This window comes from Falco biarmicus, chromosome 2 (assembly GCF_023638135.1).
Source record: "Falco biarmicus isolate bFalBia1 chromosome 2, bFalBia1.pri, whole genome shotgun sequence".
In the NCBI taxonomy this organism is placed as follows: Eukaryota; Metazoa; Chordata; class Aves; order Falconiformes; family Falconidae; genus Falco; species Falco biarmicus.
The window spans coordinates 58,227,998-58,255,954 of NC_079289.1; the positions used below are offsets into that span (position 1 = coordinate 58,227,998).

A 27,957-nucleotide genomic window follows, 5' to 3' on the forward strand; every position below is an offset into this window, starting at 1 on the left:
TCATTGAGTGCCCCACATTTCTTGCTCCATATTTTCCTGTCTATTTTTTCTGCACCTCCTTCACTGATACTTCCAATTTTTGTTCCAGCCTGCTTTGTCCAGTCATGGGGCCCTCAGCATCCATTTTTTCTTGCTTGTGGGTTGTTTATACTGCTGCTTGTTCCTTTGGTACTCAGCTCTAGCAGGAGTAAGCATTGAAACCACAGAGATGGCAGTCTTACTAGGTTTGTAGTTGACCAGGTATTCTGAAATCCAAACCCACAATTTCAGGGGAAGCAGTGTCCAGCCCTAGGCTGGTACATGTTAAATACAAGAAGTGTCTTCTAGAAATGTGGCTGTGAAGTGTGGTGATCTGCAGATATAGATAGGATTTGTTTTTTTGAAATGCATAGAACTCGTCCAAAGTTATGCAGTTTGCAGGAGGATGGTAGAGGTGCATTCCAACAGTTGTACTTCCCAGGCAGATTTTCAGGCCTCTGTTCCAAATCATAAAGGAGATGTTGCAGCCTTTCATAGAAAAGTCAATAGAATTTAGTAATGTGACCAAAAATGTATTCTTGTTCTGTGTCAGAAATGGCTGCATATTTCTCTCTGAAATTTCACCTTTCTAAAATCACTTCTAAAGGACTGTTCAGCCTAAATAGAGTTCATCTGAGTTCTAAGAAACTGAAAATACAAAGCGATGACAGGAGTCATCGGACAGCTAAGGCTCTTCCCTTCCCCCTCATGCTGTAGCTCTGTGTCCCAGACCTGTGCCGTTTGGCAGGCTCTTCGTCTGCTCCGCCTGTGCTCCTTCTGTCTTCATTCCAAACTTGTCTTTCTGTTGTGGCTGCCCTCTTGTTTCCACCATCTAACCTCTATCAGCTGTTTCCTTTATTGCTGTAATCGCTGTGTATTTTCACACAGTGACCTCTTTGTCACTGCTGGAGCAGCCCAGCTGTTTGACGCTAACAGACTAGTCTGCATGCACAGTTTATCCTGTTTTAATTTATTTTCTCCTAGCTGATAGGGGAGGAGGGAGGTAGTTTAATGAAGAGTACATATGGTTAAACTGGCATCTTTATTTTGATGATGGTGAACTTTGAATATTGTTAATTTATACTGAACATATTTTTGAGTAATTTAGGATCTTTTATATTCATTTTATCATCTAAACTCTCAAAGGAAAGCTGAGCTGATGGCCAATCAGCATAATAGGAGCACAGAATGGTTTGGGTCCGAAAGGACCTTTAAAGATCATCTAGTCCAACCCCCTGCCATGGGCAGGGACACCTTCCACTAGACCAGGGTGCTCAAAGCCCCATCCAACCTGGCCTTCAACACGTAACAGGCAATAAGCAAGAATGAAGATCAGTTTTGTTGTTTAAAGATAACAGCGATGAATGACGAGAAGGACAGAGATAGATAGTATATCCAAATCTGAGGAAACTGAGAGCCTGGGCCTCCTTTTGTTTAACAGTTAAACATACAGAGAACAAAACTAGCCAGACTGGGATGCCCTTGAACAAGACAAGCAGCAACTCTTAAGATAAAAGAGAAATAGACCCTCTGCCTTACACAGCTAATGGATGTTTCCTGGCCTTGGCACAAGAAAACTTTCTGAAATAGGTGAGTTAGTAGGAATGGAGAGGAAAAGGGCCAAGGGATGGTCATTGTCAGCCGCAATCAATCTGCCAGTCTACCCTGCCAAAGTCTATGGTGAGATCAAATAAAACATGTTGGCCAGTTGTGGGCTACATCTGCAATTCAATTTGAACCAAAGGTGATTTAAAGTTGCTCAGGTTGACCCTGCGGAGTAGAGATACTCATTACTTGTTTTACTGTAATTTATGTCATAAATCACATATGATCACATAAATCACATAAATTCACAACGTGTGGCTTTTCTTTGTAAAAATGTGCTTGAAACAAGTGAAGTGCTAGATGGCCTTAAGAATGGGTGCTCGTAGGAGTGCTACGGAGTGGGATCTTTGGAATCTTTTGAACAATTCATGTTCCCTACAGAGGCTGTTTCAATAGGGAAGGGTGTGTCCCAGAAAGTTCACTGTTAGTAATATAGTGGTCCAGAATAGGTGGGAAATTGTTTTGAAAATGGCAGTAGGGAGTATGTTCAATGTTATACACATGACTGAAAAATGCCAGAGATTTGGAACTATTAATCTGCTTTACTAGGTCTGCCTAGATCTTTCTGTGGATACGTGCTGTGGGGTTTTTTTAATTTTTTTTTTTACTCTTCAGCTAGAATTTTTTAATGGTCTGCATTACTTTATCATTTTAGCAAGTTTACTTCTGATACAGTTAGCTGGAGTGATTAACAGATGAAATGACTTCAGAGTATAAATTCTCATTTGGCCTTCTAGGTTATATTTCATCTCTGTTGTATGCCTTCCTAATTACCAGCATATTTCAGGACTTAAAATTAGAATTTTAAAGCATGTATTATTCATCTTCTCTGGATCAGAATTAACAACAACATAGTCTGACATATTATATTATTTCTTCAAAATCTGATAATGTTGTATTTTCTCTCTTTTAGGCCTAATTATCTCTTTAAAATATTAAATAAAAATTGTTTTAATCCCCATGATGTAGTTTGTTAGATTTTTCAATTAAACTATTGTTGCTGGTTTTTTTCTTTTTTTTTTTTTCCTTTTTTTTGGTGTTAGAACAGCACTAATCTGTGTTGCATTTGAAGTGGAATGTAGTGGTCCAGCTCTGAACCTGTATCAATGGTGCCTGTCATTGGTGCCAGTACTGAAGAAAGCTTAATGCAGATTTTGCAATTTGGTCTTATCCCTAGGGAAATGTCTGAAGAGTAAATAAAAAGCACGGGTAACTTTGGAAACAATAAGATTTAGATACAGCTTCATGACTTGGGTTAATCTCTGAGTGTATCTTACTATGCTAAATCTTTTTTCTTGTGAAGTAATGGCATTAAAACCTAATCTGTGCAAAGCACGTAGAAGATTAATTAACATGGGGAAGAAAAAGAGATGTCTGAGCCTTTCACCTGTAAGTTACCCTTTATCTCCAGCTGAGTTTGCCAGCCTTTAATGCTGTTTGTCATCTTCCCCAACAGGTATCTTGGTATTTTTTTCCACACTGCCCTTTATACTTTGAATGATTCCCGTAATGCCAATACCATGTATTAGTCTGTTATCCTCTTCCACAAAAGGCTTTAAATATTTGTTTGGCTTGAGCAAAAAACCAGACACACTCATTTAACTGGTGTGTGCTTCCTTTTAGAAACTATTAATTTAGAAATTTTATCTTCATTAATGCACCCTTATTCCCAAGTTTAAGGACGTTGTAAATACAGAGTTAAGCCCTATCTATTATGATGCGTTTCATATAACTTATTTACAAAGAGGGTATTCGTTTTTTTCTGCTAAAGTAAACACACACAAGGGGAGTTCTACATATAGCTTTGAATTTGGCTTTATGGTGCACACTCGTGGGGGTCTTTACCTATGCAAGTAGCCATCTTGGTTTGCCCTGTTTGATTTGAAGGAGTGTAATGTGTTGTGTGTACAAGGACTCTCTTAACAAATGGTTTCCTTATGTGGTGATCATTAGGACATGATGGAACTGTCTTCTTTTGAATGTTAACTCATTAAATTTTTTGCTGATGATAAAGATATGTGATTTTCAAGAAAGGAATGGCAAGGATCATTTTGTTTGTGCCTCTGTTGTACACTGATGCTTCTTGTATGATTTCTACATGGATATTCACACTTGTATTTTTATCATTAATTTTTTGGTATATGTGTTTACATGCACACTTCTATAAATGTATGCATCCTATTTAATCATATTTTAGTGTGTTATTGAAAAAGCATGGCATTATTACTGTTTCATGGTATCTTAAATCCCTCAGTCAGGGACAACTGTAATTTTTTGCATTCTTTTCTTTCTTCTTTCCCTGGTTTCACCTCTTGGCCTTTCTAAGGAAATATGTTTTGTGTAAACAATCTCTTGGGTTTGGATAACCTTGAGCTTCAGTGCTGTAGGAATTCTGCCCTGAGTTGCATGCTGTCCTTTAACTTATGTGGAAACCTTACCCATTAGCACACTTTGTTGTGGAAAACTAGGACTTTTTCTCCTTGTTCCAGTGTAAGACATCTGTGTTTAAAATAGTAGGGATAATCTCCATTTCGATTGCGTGCGTCCAAAGCTAAGAAATATTTCTTGGACTAATAGTGGTGGTTGGAGTATGTCTGTCTTTAAAAGAAGTGTTTTTGCCACACTAGAGATAAGACACACTTTTTTTTTAATCATTCTGGTCTTGAGGTTTTTGTTTCTGTAAATTTAAGGGTAATATTATGGTTCTGTTAAATTGTCTGCATTATGTTGTATGCATGCTCCACAGGAAGAAACTGTTTTTTTCTCAATGTACTTCAACATGTAAGGTCTTGTAGGAACTGTACAAATGCATATAAAAAAGTATATACAATGCCTACCTTAGTTAAAGCATGCCTGAGTTACTATCTTTTTCCAGTTCTTGCCACATTCCTGAGCGACAATGAAAAGAAAGTCCATTATAATATTTTAAATTTCTTGTAGGTAGTGTACTTTGCTGGCTCTGTGCCAAAGGTGAGATCTGTCCTGATCACTGAAGGAGCTCTTTTTGGTGGCTGGTGGCTGTCTGCTGGCATCTGTCTACCTAACGTCAGCATCCATACGTCACTCTGCATGTATAAATGCAAAGAGCACAGTGCACTCAACACCCCCTTCTCTGGTCTGGATTGAGTCCTGGGAACAGGAAGAAATGGGTTCTGTCAGAATACTTAGAGTTGAAGACTCCTCCTTTTCCTCTTCTAGCTTTCTTAGCAGTGAGTTTATTGGTAATTCTTTTTGTCATCTAGGGCTGAAACCATAGTGAACGTCTAACAAGAGCTGCCAGGCCTTTATGTTAGGGAGCCTGTCAGCAGGCAACCATATGCAGAGAGCTTGGTTCATTCCACGTTAGAAAGGGAGCTTTACCTGGTTTGGGTTGAAGGAGACCAACCACACTGTCACTATCGAGTGTCAGAAACCTTTTTTTGAGGAATAGTATGTTCCTAGTGTGATAGACAACACAGCAGCATCACCTATGTCATTTCAAGATAGGACAGATGGTACCTGCTTGTAGAGAGAAAGCTTTGTCTATGAACTGTTTGCACCAGAAGCAGGCAGATCTCCCATGCAAATGGACCCGGCACTGAGAGGCTGGATTAAGGGGACTGGAACAGTGTTGTGACCACATTCAGGAAAATCTTAAGCCTTTGGAAGCATGATGCGAGTTCTTTTTTTTTTCCAGGGGTATAGAAGGCTGGCAGACTCCTCTGCTGCAAGTGGTATTGTAACTGTGAAAGTTACTGTTAAAGCATTTGCTGTCAAAATAAATCTATTTTATTTCTAATAGGAATCTGGGAAATGGAATAAAAATTTACTCTTTGATGGTAGGGGCACTGTCTTTTGCTATCCCTGTAATTCTGGCAACAACTCGTAAGAGCCGCAAGTACTTTCTCCTATAACTACTACTATGGTTTTGTGACTGCCTAAACTTGAAGTGGAACTAACCTACTATAGCTTATGTCCCAGCAGATGCTTGTTAATGCAAGTCTCAGTTCAGCTGTGTTTGACTGTGCGGGTCCTACAATGAACAAAATTAATAAAACAATTTCATTTTTATGGCTATAACAAAGCAAGATGCACCTCAAGAAAAAAAGCATCAATAAATAGGTGTGTCATTTGATGTACAGAGTTTGGAATTACATAAAAAGATGGAATAATTCCAAATAGTCCCTATTTCCTCACATGTCAAAGTCATAGCAACAGATAAAGTATTTAAACCAGGATTCCAATTGATAAAGCTGCATCTTGGCATTCTCATATTCACAACTAGGTTAACTAGGTGAGTAAAGTACTTCAGACCTCTATTTTCTGTCTAGTTGACTTGCTTTATTCAGTATTACTCTGCTTCTGAAGACATAAGGTTCCTTTCTATACAACACAATGATAAGGAGGATTTTGCAAGTTTGAGCTTTATTAACTGAGCTAATACCTTCAGCAAGAGTACAGATAACAGAATGTATATCTGTACTGAAATGTGCTGTATGTTCAGTTTTTATCATTTATAAGGCAGTTCTGCTGTGTTTTGTCTGGAAAGAAAATGTGTGAAGGAGAAAAACTTGGCACATGTTTGATATGAAATGTAATACTAGTGTATCTGTAATGTGGAGTGGGTTTTTTTTGAAGTAGCAAGTAGTGTAATGGCTTGATACCCTGAAAGAATTAGAGAATTTGAAGAGGGAGATCCCTCTTTGTTTTACGTTATCTGGCTGTGCAGAGCAAAAATGTATGAAAAGTTTCCATTGTGAGGTGGCTGAAATTATTTTATCAGAAAATATCAGTGCCTAGGGCCTCACGCTTAATGGCATCAAGGCTCATTCAACCTGAGCAGTCCCCACTTCATGGGCAGGAAAATACTAGATTTCTATAAAGAGATGTGCAAAGCTGTAGAATGATGAAATGTTGCAATTATTAACAAACAGAAGACCTGTAAACATAATACAGTAACTGGCAGCTTTGTGGGTAGAAAGTTCATCAAGCTCCAGGGATTTTGAGAGGTTTTTTTCCCTTAATCATAGAATTCTGCATATTAATTTTCCCCAGTCCTACTTGGCATTACTCTCATTAGACGCCACCTTTGTTGTGGTTATAACAAGGAAACTCCCCACAGTGAAGATCAATGCATAGCCAGGTAATTACATTTTGTATATATATTAACAAGTCTTGGATTATTTTTGTAGTCAATAGGTGCTGTAATGCAAAATAGAGGGCTTTCTCAACTTAAAAACTCTCAGGTTTTAAACTGTCTCTGTGGAAAAAGTGGAGATCATTCATTGTAGAGAACGGGAGTTAACAGTAAACCCAAATGATGGGTGCTGTATCTCATGGGCTGTGTCGTCACAGAATGAGCCTGTCTGAATTCAGTTTTCATAGAATTATTATTCAGGAACGTGCCAAAATTTTTTTCAAGACTGATGAGAAAATCAATACATAAAATATATCTGTTTTGCTTTATTGTATCATCATTTTGTAGTTCTAAAAATTCAGTGTTAGAATTCTAGTGTTTCATTACACGTTTTGGGCTGTGGCAGCTGGTCTTGTTGATTGTGCTAGGTATTTTGACCTTTCCCAGATACTTCGCCTGTGAGCTGTCAAGGTGTGTATGTGTGTCAGCCTTCATAGCTGGCTGTAATGAGTGTGGTGGCTTTGGAACTTGGTGTCGATAGGTAGGCAGAAAAGTTTTGTTTCCTGAAGAGTAGAAAAAAATAGGCAACTTTAGTTGTCTGTGCTGAAGGATTTTTACTGTTAGTTATTGTTTCTTAATATAAATCAGCAAGCTCAGAGATCCTTAAGTTTTCCATTCTACCATCTATTGACTAGAAAGACAACAGACATCATTTCAGCTTACCTATTACAAAGTTACCCTTTTCTGCTTCTCCAGCCCTTCTCCAAAGCTTTTCTGTTAGGATGCCTGCAAAACACTGAGCCAGAGGTTAGGCAACAGCTGTCCTGTGGCCAGTGTTTATCATACCAAGTGGTGCCCTTGCCAAGTCACTGTCTTGTACAGGCAGACACGAAGCGTTCATGTTATGGGGAGAGCTTAATTTGTGGATTAGGAGAGGTGATGGGTATGGCCAAGCACAAACACTCAGTTTTCATGAAAATAACCCTAGCAGGTAAAAGAAAAGGTGAGGAGACCTAAACCCTGTATTTTTGATTGTTTTCCCTTAGTGATGTATTTTTCAGTTTTCCTTAAAGAGTGTTTGACTGTCCCCAGCCAGTAGTCAGGGCAGAGGGAGGATGGTTAAGCTTAGTCCTCTAAACTTGTCCAGTATTGCCTTAATCTTGGGTGAGTGTGTGATGATGTGTGACAAATGATTCGCTGTGCGTACCGAAGAACCAGGCTAGGTCTGTAAAAGAACTCAGTGTTGTATGCAGATGGTACGTTGATCTTTAATTCCTGGGGTGCCTTCATCAAAAATCCAGGATTAACCTTTAACGTATCTGAAAGACTTCAGAGGTGCCTTTTTTTTTTTTTTTTTTTTTTTTTGGCAGTAAAATTGTGTAGAGGGTTGCTGCTTCCATGTGCCTGGAGTTTCCAGTGTCGTGCCTGGGCTGAAGCGTTGGCATCCCTTTCCTACCTATTGCTGCTGACACAGGATGGACTGGGTGTTTCTGCACCTGCCTCCTTTGAAGGTCATACACTGGCACTGCCACCTGTGGACAAACAAACACTACCAGCATTGAGTTCAGCGTGAGAGCTGGCAGCCACTCTCCCTTCTGCCGGTCTCATGTAGTGGGGAGCAATTAAAGCCCTTCTTTTGTTGATGCTTTACTGGTGCAGTGAGGAATACAAGATTCACGAGGCCAGAGACTGAATGCCTGCGGAGGAACATAGTTGCAGGCTAGCTGTGAGGCTGGAAGAGGGGGAGCCTCAGCCCTGGCTGCTACTTCTGGGACTGCTTAGAGATTTTATCCAGTGGCCGGTTTTGACACAACTGAGTAAACACAAGATTTAGCTTAGGTTATATTATCTTCATTAAGTATAGTGTAGTATGGTAATTAGAATCCCTTTTGCAGAGTTTATGTACTTGGGTATTGCTGTTGATTTATGAGTGTAAAACTTGTACTTGCTCAGCATAAAATTTTAAGAATTGCCCGAACTAAATACCTTTTTTTCCCCCCCTTAAAAATTAAATATAGCATCTATGTAAAATATAACTTCTGGTTTATATCAGCTAAAATCAGCTGCTCCAGTTCTTGCAGTCTTTCCAGTTCTAAAAGGACTACCCTTCCTGCAGGGGGATGAATAATGTAGGTTAGCCTGTTTCTGTGGGCATTTATTACAGCCACACAGAACAGTTCCTGAAGAGGTTTTCTATTTCTTATTTAGCAGCAGTGAAAATTGCAATTATTCTGTTTACTTGGCTTGCCACTATGGCAAAGAGTGATTCTTTGGACTGTGAGGAGGAAATGTTTGTTTTCTCTGTCTGCTCCTTGCATATGCTCTCCAATTATAATTAAATATGAATATTTACCAATAAAACGGAGCATTTTTTGAGTTAGGTTACACTGATTTTTAAGATCCAAGATATAGGCATAGGCAACCCATATTGTGTTTTGTATAATGATATACTTTATACAGAACTAATAGAGTAGCAAATCAATAAAATATCACCATGCACGTCAGATGAACATTATGGCTGTAAATTCTTCATCAGGAAGAATCTGTAGGGGGAAAAAGGAAACAGAAAGCTAGATCAAAAGCGATGTGGGGAATTAATGTGGAGAAGATGAAAGGGAAGGAAACGAACAATAGGGTTGATGTAAGTGGAGGATTAAGTAAAGCAGAAGCAATCATTTTTTATGGGACAGATGAAAAGAAATTGAGAATAATTGTTACGGGAGGTGTAAGTAGTGGCAAGTTGAAAATGACGTATATTTAATGGCCGTATGAAACTAGGGCTTGTCTGTGATTTGTACTATTATTCATTTCCAAGAAGTAGCTTCCTAATAGCTCTTGTAGTATCATGTGCTGTTCCATCAATTGCATTCACAAAAGCTTATTGGATTCTTTTGGAGGTTAGAATACCATGCTAGCATCATTTGACATTGTTTAGCTCCCAATAACAATTCTATTTAAATATTTGAAGCCAGCCAAATCTTCCATTCACATCTGCTGACCCTTTGTACATACAACACTAGGTTAACTAGCTTGCTTAAAGGCGTGTTTACAGACAGAGCTCATTGCATGTTATCAGCTGTACCAAGTAATGGGAAGTTCTGCAGCTTACTCTGAGAGTGCCGAAAATACAGGATAAACTGAAATTCTTGATAGGGCAAAATTATATCTGTTTTTCAGCATGCTAAATGCTGTTGTTAATGTCTTAGGATTAAGGAAAGCCTGTCTTCCAAAATCATGCATAAGGCTGATGCACAGCTCTGTTACAAGGAGTATTTTGGGAAAAATCGGGACCCTGGGGCATTGCAGTGTTTCTTTGCTGTCCTTTGCTGTATCCCACCTCATGCAGAGGGTAAAGGAGCCCCAAACCCTGGCTCTCAGATCTTGGGATTGTCTCAGTCCCTCACAGTGCAGTAGTACTGCAAAATATCTGTATCCTTGTGCTTGGGAAAGACAGCAGAAGAAAATCTGAAGGGACAGTCCTACCTTTTCCTTGTCTTTATCCCACAGCTAGTAGGGGAAGCCCTGACCAGTGGGATGGAGGTGGCATTAGTTCCCAAGGGAAGTTTCTTGTTCATTGGCTTAAAAGATTCTTCCTGACTCATCCTAATTTTTCCTCCTTAATTCTATCCTATTACTCACACCAGTCAAGAGCTATGATGATTAGACCTGTAGAAGATTTTATTGTTATTGTTATTCCTGCCTGTCCTCGGTTTGCCAAAGTCTATCTGTAAGTCAAAGCATTGGACATGGTGGTGTCAAGAGGGAAGCAAGTGGTGTGGTGTGGTGTTATGTAGGTCTGTCACCAACAGTTGGAACACTGACCCGTTCAACTTCTTGCTGTCCTTCAAAAGAGCATCTTCAAGCCCTCCTTCAGTCCTCGTTGCTAGATTTGTCACCACCTTTTGAATAATGAAGCCTTGAATGATGGATACATGATTGTACCAGGCTCTTTGTAGTCCTCTCCCTACCACTTGTATTATGTTTGACTTCTAATGTGCAAAGTTAGCTTTATTAATGCTGTTTTCTAGGTAGGGACCCTATACAGACAGGGACTGATTTCCCTGCCCTGATACCATGTCCCTTGCCTATTTGACCTGGGGTTACATTAGCTGTTTGGGCTTGTTATTGTATCCCAAATTCATTTTTAGTCTTCTTTTAACTGTACTGGTTCCCCCCCCCCCCCCCCCCAATGTGTCTGACTTGCTTTTGGAATTTTTTGGAAAATGTTCACCTTTTAAGCGGTTTCTGTGTACTTCTTCATTTTTCACTTTGACTGCTTTGGCGCTAGTACTGTATTACATTTCCAGTTTATATACTTGCATAGAACCTCTCTTTTAAGCATTTTTAAAATATCAGGAAAGTCTTAACATTTTTGTTTTGGCTTTGCTTTGTTTCATTGTCATTCTCCTAAATTTCCCACGAGTGACACTGATTCTTTGAATTTTAGGTGCAGCCTGCTGAAAGTCCTTGTTCTCCAAAGAATGCCTTGTGCGGTTATATTTTCTCTTATTTTTTGAATTAAAGCTTGTACAGAGCAAAATGTGATCTTTTGTCTTGTACCTTCCAGTGTCTCTGATGCTTCCAACTACGACTTGCTGTTACAATGTCAAAATTAAATCTTGCTTCTTGGTGAGAGTGAATTTCACACTTCTTAAAAGAAATTAGGAAGATCAGCTGATTGCTCCTCCATATCATGTCACCGGAGATAAATTCTAACTGTTTCTACACTGTATGCATGTAACGGTAGTAATTAGTGGAAAGATTTGAACTGGCTTATTGCTTTAAGGGCAGGGATGGCCTCGTGAAAATGGGAGCAGAATTAGTTCAGAGGCATTGCATTCCTTGCATTGAGCTCTTCTCCTGTCTCTTAAGAGAACAAGGAAATTCTCTTATGGAGATTTTCCTCTTCTTTGATCCCTGCCTGGAGCATCTCTGTGTTCTGATGTGGTGACCATTTTAAATGACTGGGATAGTGGAATCCTGATATGAGTGTATGAGGGTCCCTGTCCGCTATGTAGGATGTTGTAGTTTAATCCCAGCCAGCAAATAAGTATCACAGAGCTGCTCACCTCGTTTACGCGCCCCCCCCCCCCCCCCCCCCCCCCCCACCTCAGTGGGATGGAGAGAAGAATTGGGAAAAGGTAAAACCCATGAGTTGAGATAAGAACAGTTTAACAACTGAAATAAAGTAAAATAATAATAACAACAGCAACAACAATAATAATAGTAATGAAAAGGGAGATAACAGAGAGAGGAATAAAACCCGAGAAAAACAAGTGATGCACAGTACAATTGCTCACCACCTGCTGACTGATGGCCCCTCCTGGCCAACTCCCCCCGGTTTATACACTGAGCATGATGTTCTGCAGTACAGAATATCCCTTTGGCTAGCTTGGGCCAGCTGTCCTGGTCTGCTCCCTCCCAGCTCCTTGTGCACCTCCTCACTGGCAGGGCATGGGAAAATGTAGAAGTCCTTGACTTAGGGTAAGCACGACTTAGCAGCAACTAAAACAGCAGTGTGTTGTCAGCCTTATTCTTACATTAAATCCAAAACACAGCACTGTACCAGCTACTAGGAAGAAAATTAACTCTATCCCAGCCAAAACCAGGACAGATGTTTTCTGCATTTACTGGGCTCAGGAATTGGGCCCTTTTTTAAAAGTGTTAGGGAAAGGTAGGAAAATGTTACTATCTTGGGAACTGCTAGGGCTTTGAATATAGAAGCATTATGATCCACAGGTAATCTTCCTGCATTTTCTCATCTTTGTAGTTTCACTGATGTTTTGTGACTACATTGGAGAATATGAAATGATGACTGTTAGACTGAAAGATTCTGTCTTGTCTTCTAAGTTTTTAGAAAAAAGTGATAGAAAAATTAGGTTAAGAAGTATTAATGGAATTTCTGAAAGATCCCCAAATGTGTTTAGAGATAGCATCACAGTACAATTCTATAAAAGGTAAGCCTTTTGTGAAAAAACTTCAAAAAGAAGTCTATGCATTCCCAGCAGTATGTAAACTGGCAAAGGCAATAGAAACTGCAGTGTCTGGATGCCCCATCCATTGCTGCCTGAGAGGCAGATCTCATGACAGCGTAGTATTCTCTGTGTGTTCTCTTCTAATCTAGTATCTGATATCTAATCCATATATCCAGAATTTCAGTGTTGTAAATATGCAGCTCCATATGTGGTCGTTGCATGTTTTACTTAGGACAGTGTAAAACTTAATCTATTCTTGCTGACAACTGTTACAAACATGCATATTTTCGATTTTCCAGAAGTCTGAATATTTATAAGTGATTAAAATAAAGAGATTGTTTAGCAGGTGCTGACTACAATTTTGTAGTTACACTATTGTTATCATATCATGAGGTTTCTCTGTTGAGGAAATTCTCTTTGTTTAATGCTAAAGGATGTAGGTAATCTGTCTGTAATGCCAAATTATTTCAGGGTGTGCACTTCACTTTTTCCCCTACACTTACGTAGATAGGAAAACTGAATGTTCCAAACGACTTGTGGAACAGTTTCCATATCAACTTTTATGTGTTAAAAATGTAATTAAGATTGTTCAACCCAAAACATAAAAAAGAACTCAAATTTAATTTATATGGTGTTTTTGAAGGGAATATTGTTTCTTATTTAACTGGTTCTATTAGCACGGTGAATTTGTGTTTATCCTGGTAAAAGTCAGTAGCAAGCCACTGTCACCTATTTAAATGTAAGTAGCTGGAACCATGAGGAAATGCTGAATTCAAAGAAGTGTCTATTCACAAGCAGTACTTTTATGCTTTTTGAGTGAATTCACGGTAATCAGTTTATTAACATAAACAATGCAGTCCCATTAACTGCTAAGGTAAATAGCGTTGGATGTAAACATCTTTCTGACATTGCTACATGACTTGATTTGTTCTGCTTATGGAAACACTTCAAAACTTTTCAGCATTTCCTCCTTTGTATAAGTTCGCAATATCTTTTCCCTGCTGTGTCGGCTTTGCATCCTTATCCCTTGTGCACTGGCCAGTGTTCTTCCCTTTTCCGTTTGCCATTGACATCTCTGGAGTGGTGACATTCTTACTCCCTTTCCTGGGCTTATTTTAAAAGCTATTGGAGGGGTTTCTAAAGAGGGAATATGCCTACTATTACTCCTGGTAATTCCTTACAGTTCTTTCTTTTCCCGTGTAAGGTGGCTGGTGTGTTTTGGTAAAAAAATGAGTATTGTTGTTTTGGTGCTGGTCAAACATGCCCAAGGGAGACGATTCAAGTGTGTGGTTGGGGGAGCAGGGAATGACAGAAGGGATTGGGTAAGCATCTGATGATGCTGTTATTTCTGAGCAGCTTCTGGAAAGTCATCAGTGAAAACACTTGCTTTGATTTTGAAGTCATTTAAATTGGAAACTAATCAAACAATGGGAATGGGTTTTCAGGTATTTTTTATTGCATCTAGTCTCCTCTTCCTTAATGCTTATTTTTATTTCAGAAATGAAAGTAGCTTTTTTATCTTCTGGTTGTAAGAAAGAAAAGATCTCCTACAACCACAATTTTTCTTGTACTTGGGATATAGCTGATCTAGCTGCCCTTTTAGTATTTTCCTTAATCCAGTGGATTGATAAAGCATGCAGAAGTGTTCCCTTTAGCTATTTGATTGAAAGACTTATATTGGATCACAGATTATATCAAAATAGATTTGGCTTTAAAAAGAATCAGGTTTGATTCCGTGATACACTTACTGTCCTGAAGCATCCGGGGCAGTTTGGGGAAGATCACAACATCACATATTTTGCATGTAAAGCTTTTAGTGTAAGTGGTGAATAACCTTGGGCTGGAGATCTCTGAAGGACTTGTGCTGACCTATATCCTGTTGTGACAGCTGAGAGCAGCAGGTTGGAACTGCTGGATGAAATCCATACCCAGTTGCCCACTGTACTTTCTTCTTGTCACTACACAATGTCAAATCAAAGACACTTTTTTCTTTTTTTTCTTTTAGCTGTTGCTTATTCTAGCTGTTTACTAATTTGAAGAGAAGATAGCCTTGCTGCCGTAGTAGTGCAATGGAAAAAGTAATTGAAATCAATTGCAAACTCTGTCCGGTGCAAACATCTACCCACCATTAGCTAGGCAGAGGTAGAGTACAACTTCCAAATGTAACAAAGTGATGCTTTTCTTTCTCATTAGTTATTTTGGAGCCTGCTGATTCTGTTGGATCTCTGTATCAAGTTGTAAATGGTGTATGAAATAAAATACTTTTCAGTTTATGGATATGGTCCTCATGATTTCAGATTGCTGTGGTATGCTTTGTTTAGACTGGACATGGGTGTCTACCTAAGGCATAATTCTCAGTTTAGAAAGGAGATAGAAAGGAGACCAGTAGGAACTAATTACTTTTGTGTTCATGTTAGGGATATGTGTGCATATGTTGTTCTTCCTGTTTGTTTTTTTTTTTTTAAAGATAATCTTCCTAACTTATATTTTTGATGATATTTTTCCAAATAGATATCTAGGTAGTGGTACTGGGAGTTCCTTGATAGCCAACATAAATTCCCACCCCTCTCTCCCAATTAATAAAACAAAAATTAGAGACTTGAGTGTTTTGATTGACTTGTCAGCAGCACATTGGCAGCCAAGGCAGGAATTCATTAATTCTTGACTCTAAGCTTGAGATCCAGCTTCTGGTGATAACGGGGTCTCTATCTTAAAAAGTAACCTGTTCTTAGCTTGTGTATCCTTATCCCATAACTTTCACTAAATGAATATATGCATTAGATGAATGCTTTCATAAATAAATAAATATATTCCAAATGTTCTGTATCTAAAATGGTAATACGAGTTTGTCATGTTTTGCAGTGGCACTTTGGTATTATAATGTCATTCTACTCTTTGAGAATTTATACTGCCAAGTTGGGATAGGGCTTGGGATCCCTGTGTGCCTCTGAAGTGAAAGAATGGAAACTGCAGCTGAAAGTCATTTAGGAATCAGGCTTGCTTAGTGATTTCAGTATTCAGGTATGAATCATGACTGAAAAGCTGCTAAACCAGCAGTGTCTACCTTATCACTCTTTATTTTCCTAATGTATTTTTAACTCCCAGCATAATGCTCTCAATGACCCAGAATCTGTCATGGGTCAGTATGCTAGACCCCTTTTCAAGACAGAAAATAAGACTATCCCCCACACATTATCCTACTGGCCAAGGAAAGTTGGAGTGTAATGCAATTTTGCAAGTGCCTTGTCTGCATGTGGTATTAGCAATCCTGTTTGAACCACCTGCACTGTTTTCCAGCCATCTAGAAGCAATACCAGCCAGGCTGGAATGTATTTAGCTAGGCAGAGCTAGGGTGTTTGTCTCAGTAGAGCAACTGGAAAAGGGAAGCAAGGCATGTTCTTTCTTCTTTTCCACACTGATCCTATAACAGTAGAAACCTGTATTCCTCAGACTAGCTGTGCTTTTTGTGTCTGAAGCTGTTGCCAGGAAATGTTGATGATTTTTAATAGCTGATTTATTTTTTTTGCTGTATTTTTAATTTTTAACTTTAGTGGGCTCAGGTTACAAATAGGAAATGTCATCTTAGTAACAAGGACACAAAGAAAACTGTAGTAGTAAACTAAAGCATTTGCCACAGTGGAGTGTTTTTGTTGGGTACAGCCTGTCTATGGTTTTCCAGAGATGATCACTTCCCTGACGGATGCTCAGAGACAGCCCTTGCTGATTAGAGGTGATAGAGGCCATCACTTCTCTTGTTTTGTTTTGATTCTCTTGTTAACAGGTGTTGGCTCCTCAGCTTGTATGCTCCTTTCCTTGGTCGATAGGCTGGCATGCTCCCATTTCTAAAGTGAGATATACCAAAGCAGCTAATGGTAATTTGCATCTATAAGAGCTGCTTTAAAGGAAAGAGAGATAATTTGAATGTGTGCACGTGTTTGCTTTATTCTAGTGGTTATGGGCTATTTGCTCTTCTTGTGATTAAGGACTGCCCATTCTATGAATGTGCTTAATACTTTGAAAACTTGAAAGGAATGATGGCACCCCACACAATGTCAAAATGTCCATTTGAAGTAAGAGCCCAGCAATTCAGATCTTCTGGTCTTGTTCGTAGCACGTAAAAGGCTGCCTTGATGATACTTAGAGCAAATGAATTTCTCTCCTGCAGTCATGCACTGAATAAATTGCTTGATCTAGTGTGGTACAAAAGGACATGATCTATAAATAGTTAACAGAGCTTTCTTCAGGACAAGTGATCTATAGACTGGAACTCTCTCTTGGGGTCTTTTAAAAAAGTGCTGATATGAACAAAAGGAAAGTTTGTTTAAAAAAAAAAAAAGAGGCCTTTTTAATGAGATTGAGACTCACATACTTTAACTTCCTTTTGAAAGCATCTGGCCAACCACTTCAAAAGTCCAAAAAGCTAACCTTACGGTCACTTGAAGAAAAGAAGAAAAAAGGTCAATCTGTTAATCTGATGTGACTATATTGTCAATAACTACAAGGTGAAAATGCAAGCTAAGCCGACTGGTTAATCTGAGTCAAAGAAATTGCTGTCATATAAGCATTGGTGAATTCAGTTTTTATTTGAAAGCCACCATTTCAGGCTTAGAGGAACTTCTCTTTGTGACATTTTTATGAGTTTGTCAGTACGCTGCACTGTTGGCCACAGGGTCTCTCTGTCTTATTTGCTTTTTCATGCACTTTTTTGACAGCTAATTCTGCAAGGTTTTAGACCATTGCTAATAGTCATAAGCAAAACTTTTAAGACATTTTAGTGTGCTAAAGGACTTACCAACATCTACCAACTTTGGTCATGTGGCATTCTCAGAAGAAAGCACAATTTCATAGAGAAGAGCCCAGTCATCTTGAAAGTGGTGTCAGTGTGGATTTCCCTGGAAAAGCCTGTATGACCTGTGCGTGTATAATGAGGGTTTTAGTGGCAGTGTTGCATGCAGGCCAGGGTGGCGGTGGCGGCAAAGTGACTAGTGCATGTCACTGATGTAGGTGTGAATCCTATCAGTGCTTTCAGATACATGCTAGTGTGTGTATGCACCACAGCTAGCACAAGGACCAGCACCAGCAAGTATGTATGTAGTGTGTAAATATGACTGGGCAGAGCTTAAGGAGCAGAGATATGTCTGTGCTTGGGGGCCAGAAGTATCCTTCACTAGAGTGAGGAAAAGACCATCTATGTTTCTAGATTTGCCATGAGTTTTGGGAAAGCAAGTCGTTCTGTGCATACAGAGAAGCTGAAAGTCAAGTGTCCAGACTGTGAAATCACTTGGCAGGTGAAGGCTACTGACTTAATTAAAAAAAAAAAAAATAGCATGGTGACAGCACGTTACAGACCACCTGATCTAGGTGAGGCAGCAGACTAAGACTTCTTTCAACAACTGGAGGGAATCTGTGTCACAGAATGTGGTCCTCATAAGGGGCCCTGACATCTTCTGGAAGTGCAACATGGTGGGATGCAAGGAAGAAGAATTCTGAAGAGTGTTTGGAATAACTGGTTGATACTGGTACTGGATAGTGAATTGGTATTGACACAGCTGGATCTGCTATTCACTGTCAAGGAAGAACTGGTTGAAGACATGATAATAACAGCTTTGGCTGTGGCAACCATGAAATAAATGATTGGCGTTGAGGATCCTGAAGGGAGTGAGGAACATGATTAGCATGGTACAGACCCTGGACTTCAGGCTCGTGGACTTGAGCTTATTCTTTGTTTATTTAGCAAGTAGGGAGAGCTCCATGGGAGACAGGTCTAAAGAGCAAAACTGCTCAGAAATTCTGGCAGGTCTTTAAGGACAGCATCCTCTAAGTGCAGGAATACTCAGGAAATTAAGCACCTTTATCAGGAAAACAGCCTTGTTAAGAACAGGTGTAATGGCAGAGCTCCAGTGCAAAAAGGCAGCATATGAGAGGCGGGAACAGGGACAGGATACAAAAGAGGAATTAAGAAAAATTGTCTGGGCATGGAGGGGTAGTGTTAGGAAAGCCAAAGCTTATAGTAGTAAGGAATGTTAGGAGCAACAAGATCAACTTCTACCACTGTCCTAGTAATAAAAAGCTGAAAAAGGGAAATGCTGCATCAACAAAGGTATTACGAGTGATTTGATAACAGCAGGCACAGATAAACCTGAGACACCTAATGACATCTTTGCTTCAGTCTTCAGCAGCAAGGTCTCCTAGGCCTCTGTTATTAGTGAAAGAGTTCAGGGAGGAGGCCGATGCAGATCAAGTCAGCAATTGGGAGAGTTTAATGCATGGGAAGCTGTGGGACCAGACAGACTCCATCCAAGAGTACTGAGAGAGCTGACTGATGCGGTAGTAAGTCTGCACTCTATACCTTTGAAAGGTCATGAAGGTTGAGGGAGGTCCCTCATTACTGGAGAAAAGCAAATGTTGCACCAGTCTTCAGAAAAGACCAAAAGCAAACCACATGGAACTACAGCCTGTGTCAGCCTCGCTCCAATCCCTGGGAAGTTCATAAAGTGCGTTCTCTTGGATCACGTTTCTGGGCACATAAAGAAGGTGAATAGGGAACAGTCAGCATTAGTTTACTGAGGGCTGATCAGCTGAGAGCCTTCCGTGATAAATTGACAGGATTTGTGGACTAGGAGAGAGCAGTGAATGTCATTTACCTTGACTTTAGCAAGTCTTTTGGCACCATCTTGTACAACCAGATGGATAAAAAGCCAGCTGAGTGGTTAGGCTCAGTGGGTCATGGTTAATGGGTTGTACTTTACTTGGAGATCACCAAGGGTCTGTATTGTGACCAGTCCTGTTCAACAACCTTATCAGTGACCTGGAGGAGGCAATGGGAGCGCACAGTCATAAAATTTATGGAAGATGTAGAACTGGGGAAACTGCTCAGTACGGTCAAGGGCAATGCTGCCACCCAGTGGGACCTAGACAGGCAAGAGGAATGGGCTAATGGGAATTTGGTGTAACCAAATTCAGTATCTTTCTTGTGGACACAGTTATTTGGATGTGGTCTGAGTTTTGGGTAAAGGGGTCAAATCACTTCCCTCTGTTGGCAGAGTTAACAGAGCGCAGGGCACTGTTAGCTGCCTTTGCTGCCAGGGTGTGCTGATGACTCATTCATGTCCAGCTGACGTCTGCCCACATCACCAAGTCCTTCTCCCCAGAGCTGCTCCCCAGCTGGTCAGGTCCCAGCCTGTATCATTTCAATGGGCTTTTCCTTCCCACATGCTGGACTTAATGATTAGTCTTGAATGTCACAAAGTTTCCATGAGCACCTTCCTCCTGCCTGTCTAGGTCAGACCTGACTTAGTGCATGTGAACTGTTTGGCCCACTTGTGTGCCATCTGTAAACTTGACAAGAGTACGCTTTGTCACCTCTTCCAGGAAACGACCCTGAAAAACGTCGAACACTTTATGGGTAATCGGACCCTGGGTCACCGGCAAATATAGTCCAAAGAAGAGGAGAAAAAGCACATACAAGAAGGAGCTTAATTAATAAGAACTGCCCACATGGGAAATCTTTATGGGTTTCTTTGCATTTATGAATGACCACATGCGAAGTACTGTTTGATAGTATTTCCTAATGTGGCAGAAATGACTTCCTTTTTATTCAAGGTACTTGAAGACAATGTTGAGGGAGTTAGAGAAGATTGTATAGGAAGATCAAATAATTGTCAGGACAACTCTGCAAAAGGACCAGAAGTCCTTACAGCCTCCAGGTGGCTGGTAGTTTCCATGATAAGGAAGTGTGTTGTGGTTATTAACTTTGGGAATATGCAGAGAGATGCAAGGTAGTGTTTGAGCTCTCTTGCTGACTGGGAGAGAGTTTTTTATGTTGAGGACTGGCAAAACGTTTTACAAAATGCCTGGGGTTTTGTGCATCATGCTTCTAAAGGAAGCCTTAGACTCATTAGCCCCATAAGACTTTGCTCACATTCCTAGGGATATGTGGGTTTGCAAAAGGTAAGGGATGATAGCTTTGGCAAAAGATAGCTTTCACTTGCCTTTTCCATTCTGCATGCTTTTCTATTAGCTGGACAGTAGATTAAATGAGAATTTCAGGAATTTTGTGCAAATTGGAAACCAAAAGCCACTTTGGCTCGATTTGGCTTAGTCTGAGATAATTGCAGCCTTAACCGTTACCGAATACTCCTGCCTGCAGCTGAACCTTCTATTGCCACACCATGCTATGAGTCCTCTGCCTGCCCCCTCTTCTGCACAAGAAGGAGTACCTATCCTTTATCTGAGTCATAAAAATGAAAAGAATCTCCTTGCTATTTTGGCATGGGTGGTGTTGTTTAGCAGTGATGGAGATGAAGAGGCTTCTGCCAGAGACAGTTACTTTTCCTAGAGAAGAGGACATCTTTACTCTGTGTAGGCTTGAGAAAAGTCCTCAAACATGTATACTACCTCATGTTTACAACAGTGATGCTTACTACCATTTTTCCTTCCTTGCAGGATGATTTTAAGGTGTCGGTTTGTAGAGTCCTTGCTGCCTGGTGGATGTGCCTTAGATTTACAGCCAGTTGAAGGGATTGAGTCTATGACACTGAATATTTGTAAATCTTCTGTGAACAGTAATGTCTGTTTTCCTGAAAGGTAACATCTTCATGTACAACTGTCTTGATCAGAGAAGGATTTCAGCAAGGCAGATCTGCAGAGAAAGATTTTTCCTTTGGTTGATGTGATTGAGTAGAGAATGCCATTACTTCTGCTGTAGCAAGAGGTGGAGTTAAGGGGTGTAAGGAATCAGGGTAGGGGTGGCCTAACCCAGTAGTTAGGGTCAGGACCCCAGGCCAGGAGTTAAACCCAAAGCATCAAGTTGAAGTCCAGTTAAACACTGTGCTGGGAGGCAAAATTAGAAACGTGGGCTTAAGTCAGCAGACTTAAGTTAGTCAGACTCGAGGCTGGCATGAGGAACCTCAGGCATAATGTTTTGAAGCATCAGGCAGAAAACAAATGCTTGGGCTGCCCTCCAGTCTCCTGGAAAACCACCTTCATTTCCAGGAGAAAAAAAGTGACATGTGCCAGATGTATGCGAGACTCTGCATTAGTAAATTAACAGGGCTATAACACTCAGGCTTGTGCTGCCTTCTTTAATTGCCTGACATGCATATAGAATGCCAAATGATGTTCTCTAAAGGAACTGAATGCAGATTATGCTTTGCAGCTCTGTGCACTATTGGTTAGCTGGTACCTATCATGCTGAACATCAGGAACTCAGTCCACAAGAGGTGAAGGGGCTGCTACTTGTGTAGTTCAGGTGCATGCCAGCTAAAGTCTGCAAAGTTGTGACAGTAGAGTAAGCTGTTGACCTTTTTCTAGCATCGTGTCTTGGACTTGTCATTCTTCTTTCTGAGACCTCATTTACAATAGCTTTTGAATTGGAAATAACGGTAAAGAGGACCGTGGCTGCTTTTATCTTTTATGCCCTTACACAGGGACAGACAATCCTGTTTAAAATAAAATAAAATTCACCATCCACATTCATGTAGTGTAGCAATGGTTCAAACCACCATAGCTGCTATAGAGTAATCCCCCACACACAACATGCATATGCACACATACACACACGTGCATACGCTTGGAACTGAGTAGTTGTGGCTAAAGCTAGACTAGATAGCTGTGGTGTAAAGCACAGTGTGACCCGCTGCATGAATGATTTGATGGGAATATCCCCCCTACAGTTCAAGTTTTGGTATCTGTTGAGTGATGATTTGTTTATGGTGTCTTATGAGCACAGAAACGAAATAAAACAGGAAATTATCAATGCAACTCTTCATTAGTCATCCCTGTGTCTGTCTCTGCACCCCCTTTCCCCCCCAAGACTAAAGCAAAAAGACCCTGGTTTTGTTGCAGCATTTGTTAGGTTCTGTTATCATATCAATTACTAGAGGAAGAATGAGGGCAAATGCAGACTTCTGACAAGTTCTTAGAATATCTTATCTATTCCCCTACCTCCATCATCTAACCTTGCACAGCTGTTGGCTGCCAAGCTGCAGAAGGAAAATTTGTGCCATTAGGTAAAGCATCAGTTTAATTTCAACTCCTATCTGTTGTTGGGTTCTTCTGTTGGTGTTTTCCACCCCACTACCCCCGACTTTCCTCTCGTTTGTAGTGAAAGTAACATGCTCATTACATGATAAATGTTACCCTCCGTCCCTGTTCATTTTCTCTGATGGCTTGACCTCCTGGCTTTGTCATCCTACTTGTTGGAGCAAAGACGGACAACTCCCTTGTGATCCTCTTGGCTTCACATCATCTTCCCCAGTTGCACACACTATGGTGAGCCCCAGGTGAAAGCAGTTAAGAGCCTGTAGCGCCATTCTGTGAGAAGACTGCTGCAGTTTATGGGGGTACACATTAGTTCCAATAACACTTCCCCCCTTCCCTGGCCCTTTATTCTTTCTTGAACGGGGAGAACATAATAGAGGCAATATATTGTCTGCAGGTTTTTCTACTGCACATAAGTAGCCATAGTGTTCCTAGAGTGCCACGGTTTGTTTAGACCTACCATATGACTGCTTGCATCTCTTCTTTCAGGGTGGTTTCCACCAGAAATTTTTTGATACCAACGTAATCTGGACTCAATGATGGCTAGACTTGTGTAGACCCTTGTGAGGGACCTGAACAGGTCATTTACTGCTGTGACACACTTGGTTTTCTTTTGTTCATCTGTACAGTGACAAAAGAGCTAATGATTAAATTGAGTTTGTTGTGGAGGTATTGACTTGCATGTTGCCACTGGAACACCCTTCACCTAGGACTATAGGTCTCAGCTAAGGTTTTCTGCAAGGCTGTGTGTAAATCCTGCAGTGCAACAAACATGTACGGTTGAAGTTTTTTTGGTGGCCAGTAGTCTGGTATGCTTTCACACTGTCTGCTCTCGTTCCCTGGAGAAACATGGTAAATGTTTTCAGATGCAGGTTCCAGCGCAGACAGTCTTTCTTTGGTTATAGTGATAATGACAGACAACATTTTAAATAATTGCCTTATCAAAGTTCAGTTGGTAATCAAAGAGGGTTGAGACATGGCACCAGATTTGCTTTTTCTCCATTTGGAAAGTCTTTTCCAGATGTTTCTGCTGTTCTCAATAAAGACTGTATTTGCTGAATCAGGTTTGCTGAGAGCGAGCTAGGTTCACCAGCATGTTCCAGCTGCTTTGCAGTGCTCTGGCAATGCAAACCACCTGCAGGTCTGGTCTAACTCAAGCCAGGTTTGTGGCTGGTTTGCATCACTGGAGCAGTGTAAAGTACCTAAAGCATGCCGGCTAATCTGGCCTGTTGGTGAAATATTATAAATGACTTGTTTTTCTTCATGTTCTTTATGTGTAACTTTATTTCTAGTTAAAGCCTGTTGAAATTGAGTAGATTGCATCACTAAGACAGATTTTGTGTTTGAAACTGAAGTCTATAAAATCAGAGTTTTTTTAAGCCAGAGATTTTTTTTCTTAAGAAAATTCTGAAATAAAATTATCAAATTATACAGTTGCTTGTCTGCACTTCTCTGTTACGGGTTTCTTTTAAGTTACAGTTGCCTGTTCTCATGATAAGGTGGAATAATGATTGGGTCTGAGATCTAAAAGAATAGGCTTTATAAGTTTTATTTTGTGAAATCTGGGTTCAGCTTTTATTTTAAATGCAGTAATTTTCCTTTACTGAGAATGTATGCAATATTTGTGTCATTATCAATATTACCTGTAATTTACTGATCAAAAATATTTTGGAGATTTTGAGAGAGGAAGGAAATCAGCCAACCATTATTTTTCTTCTGTTTATAGTAAAATATATAACTGACACCATATTCACCAACCCTGGATAGCATCATGAGCGTTCAAAACATGCCACAAATATCAGTCATTAATTATATTAGTCCATGTATAGTAATTTTTTTTCATAATCCAGCTCTTTATCTGAGGCTCTTAGTGTTGAATGCATGATGTGTGCTTTTAAACAGTATCATACAATAGAAGAATGACAGAAGTGTCATTACAGCTACTCTGATCTATACTTTCTTAAGAACTCAGAATTTTTGCTCTTCACCTAGAAACATTTTTGTATAAACATCATGGGATGATTTTTTTTGAAAAAAATCTTTCTTGGATAAACATTGGCATTCAAGTCAGAAATTGTATTCCTCTGATCAGCCGTATATTGGAAGAAAACATGACAGAATTTGTGAAGTTTTTCTGGACTTTGAGGCAAAACACTGAAGAATTAATTACTGCCTCATATTAATTAAGATAACAATGCAAAACCCCTTCATTAGAAGCATAGGAAAAGTTCTTCCTTGGTCCTTGGAGAGAATATTATATGCAAGCCCTGTTGTGTGGGTTGCAAGGTGTCACTGGAATTTATATGCATTACTTGTCTAATTGCAGTAAATGTAGCATGTCCAGATAGGTTTAAAAGTTGGATGGCTGTTTGTTACTTGCTGGAAATCACTTGAAACCTTGCTACTCAGAGGCAGCTGTTCACAGGTCCTTCACCTCTCCCCAGAGATAGCTGGAAGACTCTGTTGTTGGACCCTGTCTTTTATGGCAGAAGCAGTAAACATGACAGGTTGTTTGGGAGCCATCTGTTTTAAAATGGTTGCTGCTTTGTATGCAGTAATGAACTTGAGATCAGTTTTCTGTCTGTCTTCATAGTAACAGCCTTGTTTGGTGTCACAACAGGTGGAAGTTGATGGGATGAAACTAAATGTGACCAGCGAGTGGAACCTGGCTTCACCCTTGTTGTCTGTCACCATTGATGGCACTCAGAGGACTATACAGGTAAACTCACTGGTGCTTCGTTTGTGGAGCTGAGATTACCAGAAGCCTTTGGGTATATAAATAATACAGATACATGGCGTCTGAACTTGCTGCATCATAAAACCTATGTGACGATGTGCGAATAGTATAATCTTTCTTCTTTGAATGCATCCAGCACTTGCTTCAGTAGAGTGAACTTGTCTCAAAGTTACTTATCTAGGGTTTTGAATATCTTTCTTTTAAAGAGAAGTTGCTTATTTTAGACAGAAACTTACCCCGCTTTCTGGGATCTCTTTTTTTAATGGCTGTGAGGAGATAGAGTTTCTTAATCACTTAAGAAATAAAAAATGGCTTACTGTAAAAGACCCCAAACAGTCTACAACAAAACCCAAACAAACAAAAACCAACCAAAACCCACATGGGGTCCTGCAGTAAAATTATTCTCTTCCTTGTGTTTGGATCCTGTGTTTTTTCCGCTTTTGGGCCTTTGCAGCTTGAAAGTCACAGGACAGTGAACCTCCCATGTAACACTTTTTAAATATACTTTTATGAAAAATTATTAGTTCCATGATTTGAGAAGAAAAATGTAGAAAATGTCCTAAACTTGTGTGGCTCTAAGAAAAGAAGACTAAAAAGATTAATGTAGTTGTATGTTCTTTCCTTCTGACTGCTAAGGTGTTTGAAACCAGCTCCAATCAATCAGGTGTGCCTTTAACTACCTTGTAAATTTTCTGAAGGTAATGCCAGTCAGGATCTATATATTTGCTGAAAAATCATTTATTTTTAAACATCCATTGATCCTAGTAATAGTGAAAGGCAGGGTGAAAAGAAACAAAAAATAATCAAAACTTCTGGAGTTACTGAAAGTGTTTTCCTACATAAAACATTATCTATCTCCTATACATTTATCAGTGATACAGTGATAAAATTTCTGACAATTTACAGTGAAATATGTGAATCTATTTTTTCATTTTCACTCCCAGTAAATTACCTAACTGGAAATACTATTTTTGCTTTGAATTTAAAAGATTGCAACTTTAAGATAAAAAATACTGTCTCTTTCAAGGTTAGTGTTGACTAAGAGTGAAATTTTCATTACGTGCCCTAGTAAATTCTGGGCTTAAGTTTTCTAGATTTCTTGGAAGGCTAATGCCAGCTTCAGGACTTGTGTATATCTTAAAATAATTTTCTATTTTAAAGTTTGTTTTTATATTTTAATACTGGTCCATTTTGGTACTGTTTTATAAAGTACATTCCTAATTTTGAATAGGAAACAATACTGATGTATGAATATATAAAATCCATTTAGGAGAAAAGCATTCTATTTAGAATGGATAACTATTCAGAAGGCCTCGTTGCAAACTAGTAACTGTATGGATGGATACAGATCTCAGAGTATAACTTAACAGTAGTAAGATCATTTAACTAAAAGTGCAATATTTGAGCTGGCACATAAAATTAGTTTCAAAATTAATGATTGTGATCTGAGCATGCTTTCTTCTAGGAGCTGAGCCAGCAATAGTTACTTGCACTCCCTGAGTATGACCAGACTGTATGAAATACTGCAGGGCTAGCCACAGCAATGAGCTGCCTGCGTGGCATCTATCTAACAGAATGTGGAATAAGCACGTATGTTGTTTCTTTCTCAGATTTTATCCATAAGTCTTTACTTTTAGCAAAGAAACTCAGCTTAAAAGTTATTAATCTTTTAGTGTATAGATGTAAATTTATGGGAACCTTAAACTTGATCTCTGATATCCGCTCACTGGAATCTAAATTGGTTTTTTGGTTATATATTTCTGTAGACTTGCCCCACTGCAAGAACCAAATTAGACAAGTGTATTCCTGTAGGTCAATTTGTCTCCAAAAGCAATTGACCCCTGAGTCTTGAAGTATCTTCTTTCAGCAAGACTCAGCCCTAGAGCCATTTAAGCAACAAATATGGATGAATTGAATAATTCCAGCTGTGCTTTATTAATTTTCAGCCAATCTAGTTTCTCTTCATAGTTGGTTTCATTCTTCTAAATTTGCTCAACCAAATACAGTCTTTGTGAACATTATATTTCTTTGAAGGTTTGATTTATGCACCTTCAGCTCGATCTTGCAGTCTGGCCCCAATCCAGCAAAGCACTTAAGCATAGAAGCAGGAAATAAATAATTTTAAAATGTTTTGGCTTAAAATACATTTATGTAAATTATAGTCTAGACATTCAAATTGTTGCATATCTGTCGCACATTTAAAAATAAGTAATTAAGCATTCTCCTATATTTCCACTCCTCTGCTAAAGGCTCAACGTGTATTAGAGCAAAGCAGAGCACCAGCCCTGCCACAGAGTTAAGAAGGGCCTATGAGTTTAAAAAACAGGTTTTCTAGGACTATTTCTAGAGTACGGGACCTGGGAATACATCTGACCACCTGAGGAGAGGTATGTGCCCTGGTCACAGTCTGTCTAGGGCATATCAGGGCACAGCTAGGATGTGTGGCAGCCCCCTCCCTCCCGCTT

The 27,957-nt window shown here is 39.6% G+C and overlaps 1 protein-coding gene across 1 annotated transcript in view; it reads left to right on the forward strand.

Moving 5' to 3' along the window:
• Positions 1 to 27,957, forward strand: part of PCCA (propionyl-CoA carboxylase subunit alpha) — a 309,664-nt gene that overhangs the window by 211,027 nt on the left and 70,680 nt on the right. The window contains exon 22 of the mRNA XM_056329081.1: positions 25,376 to 25,474. Coding sequence (XP_056185056.1) covers positions 25,376 to 25,474 — 99 coding nt within the window. The remainder of the gene's footprint in view (positions 1 to 25,375; positions 25,475 to 27,957) is intronic.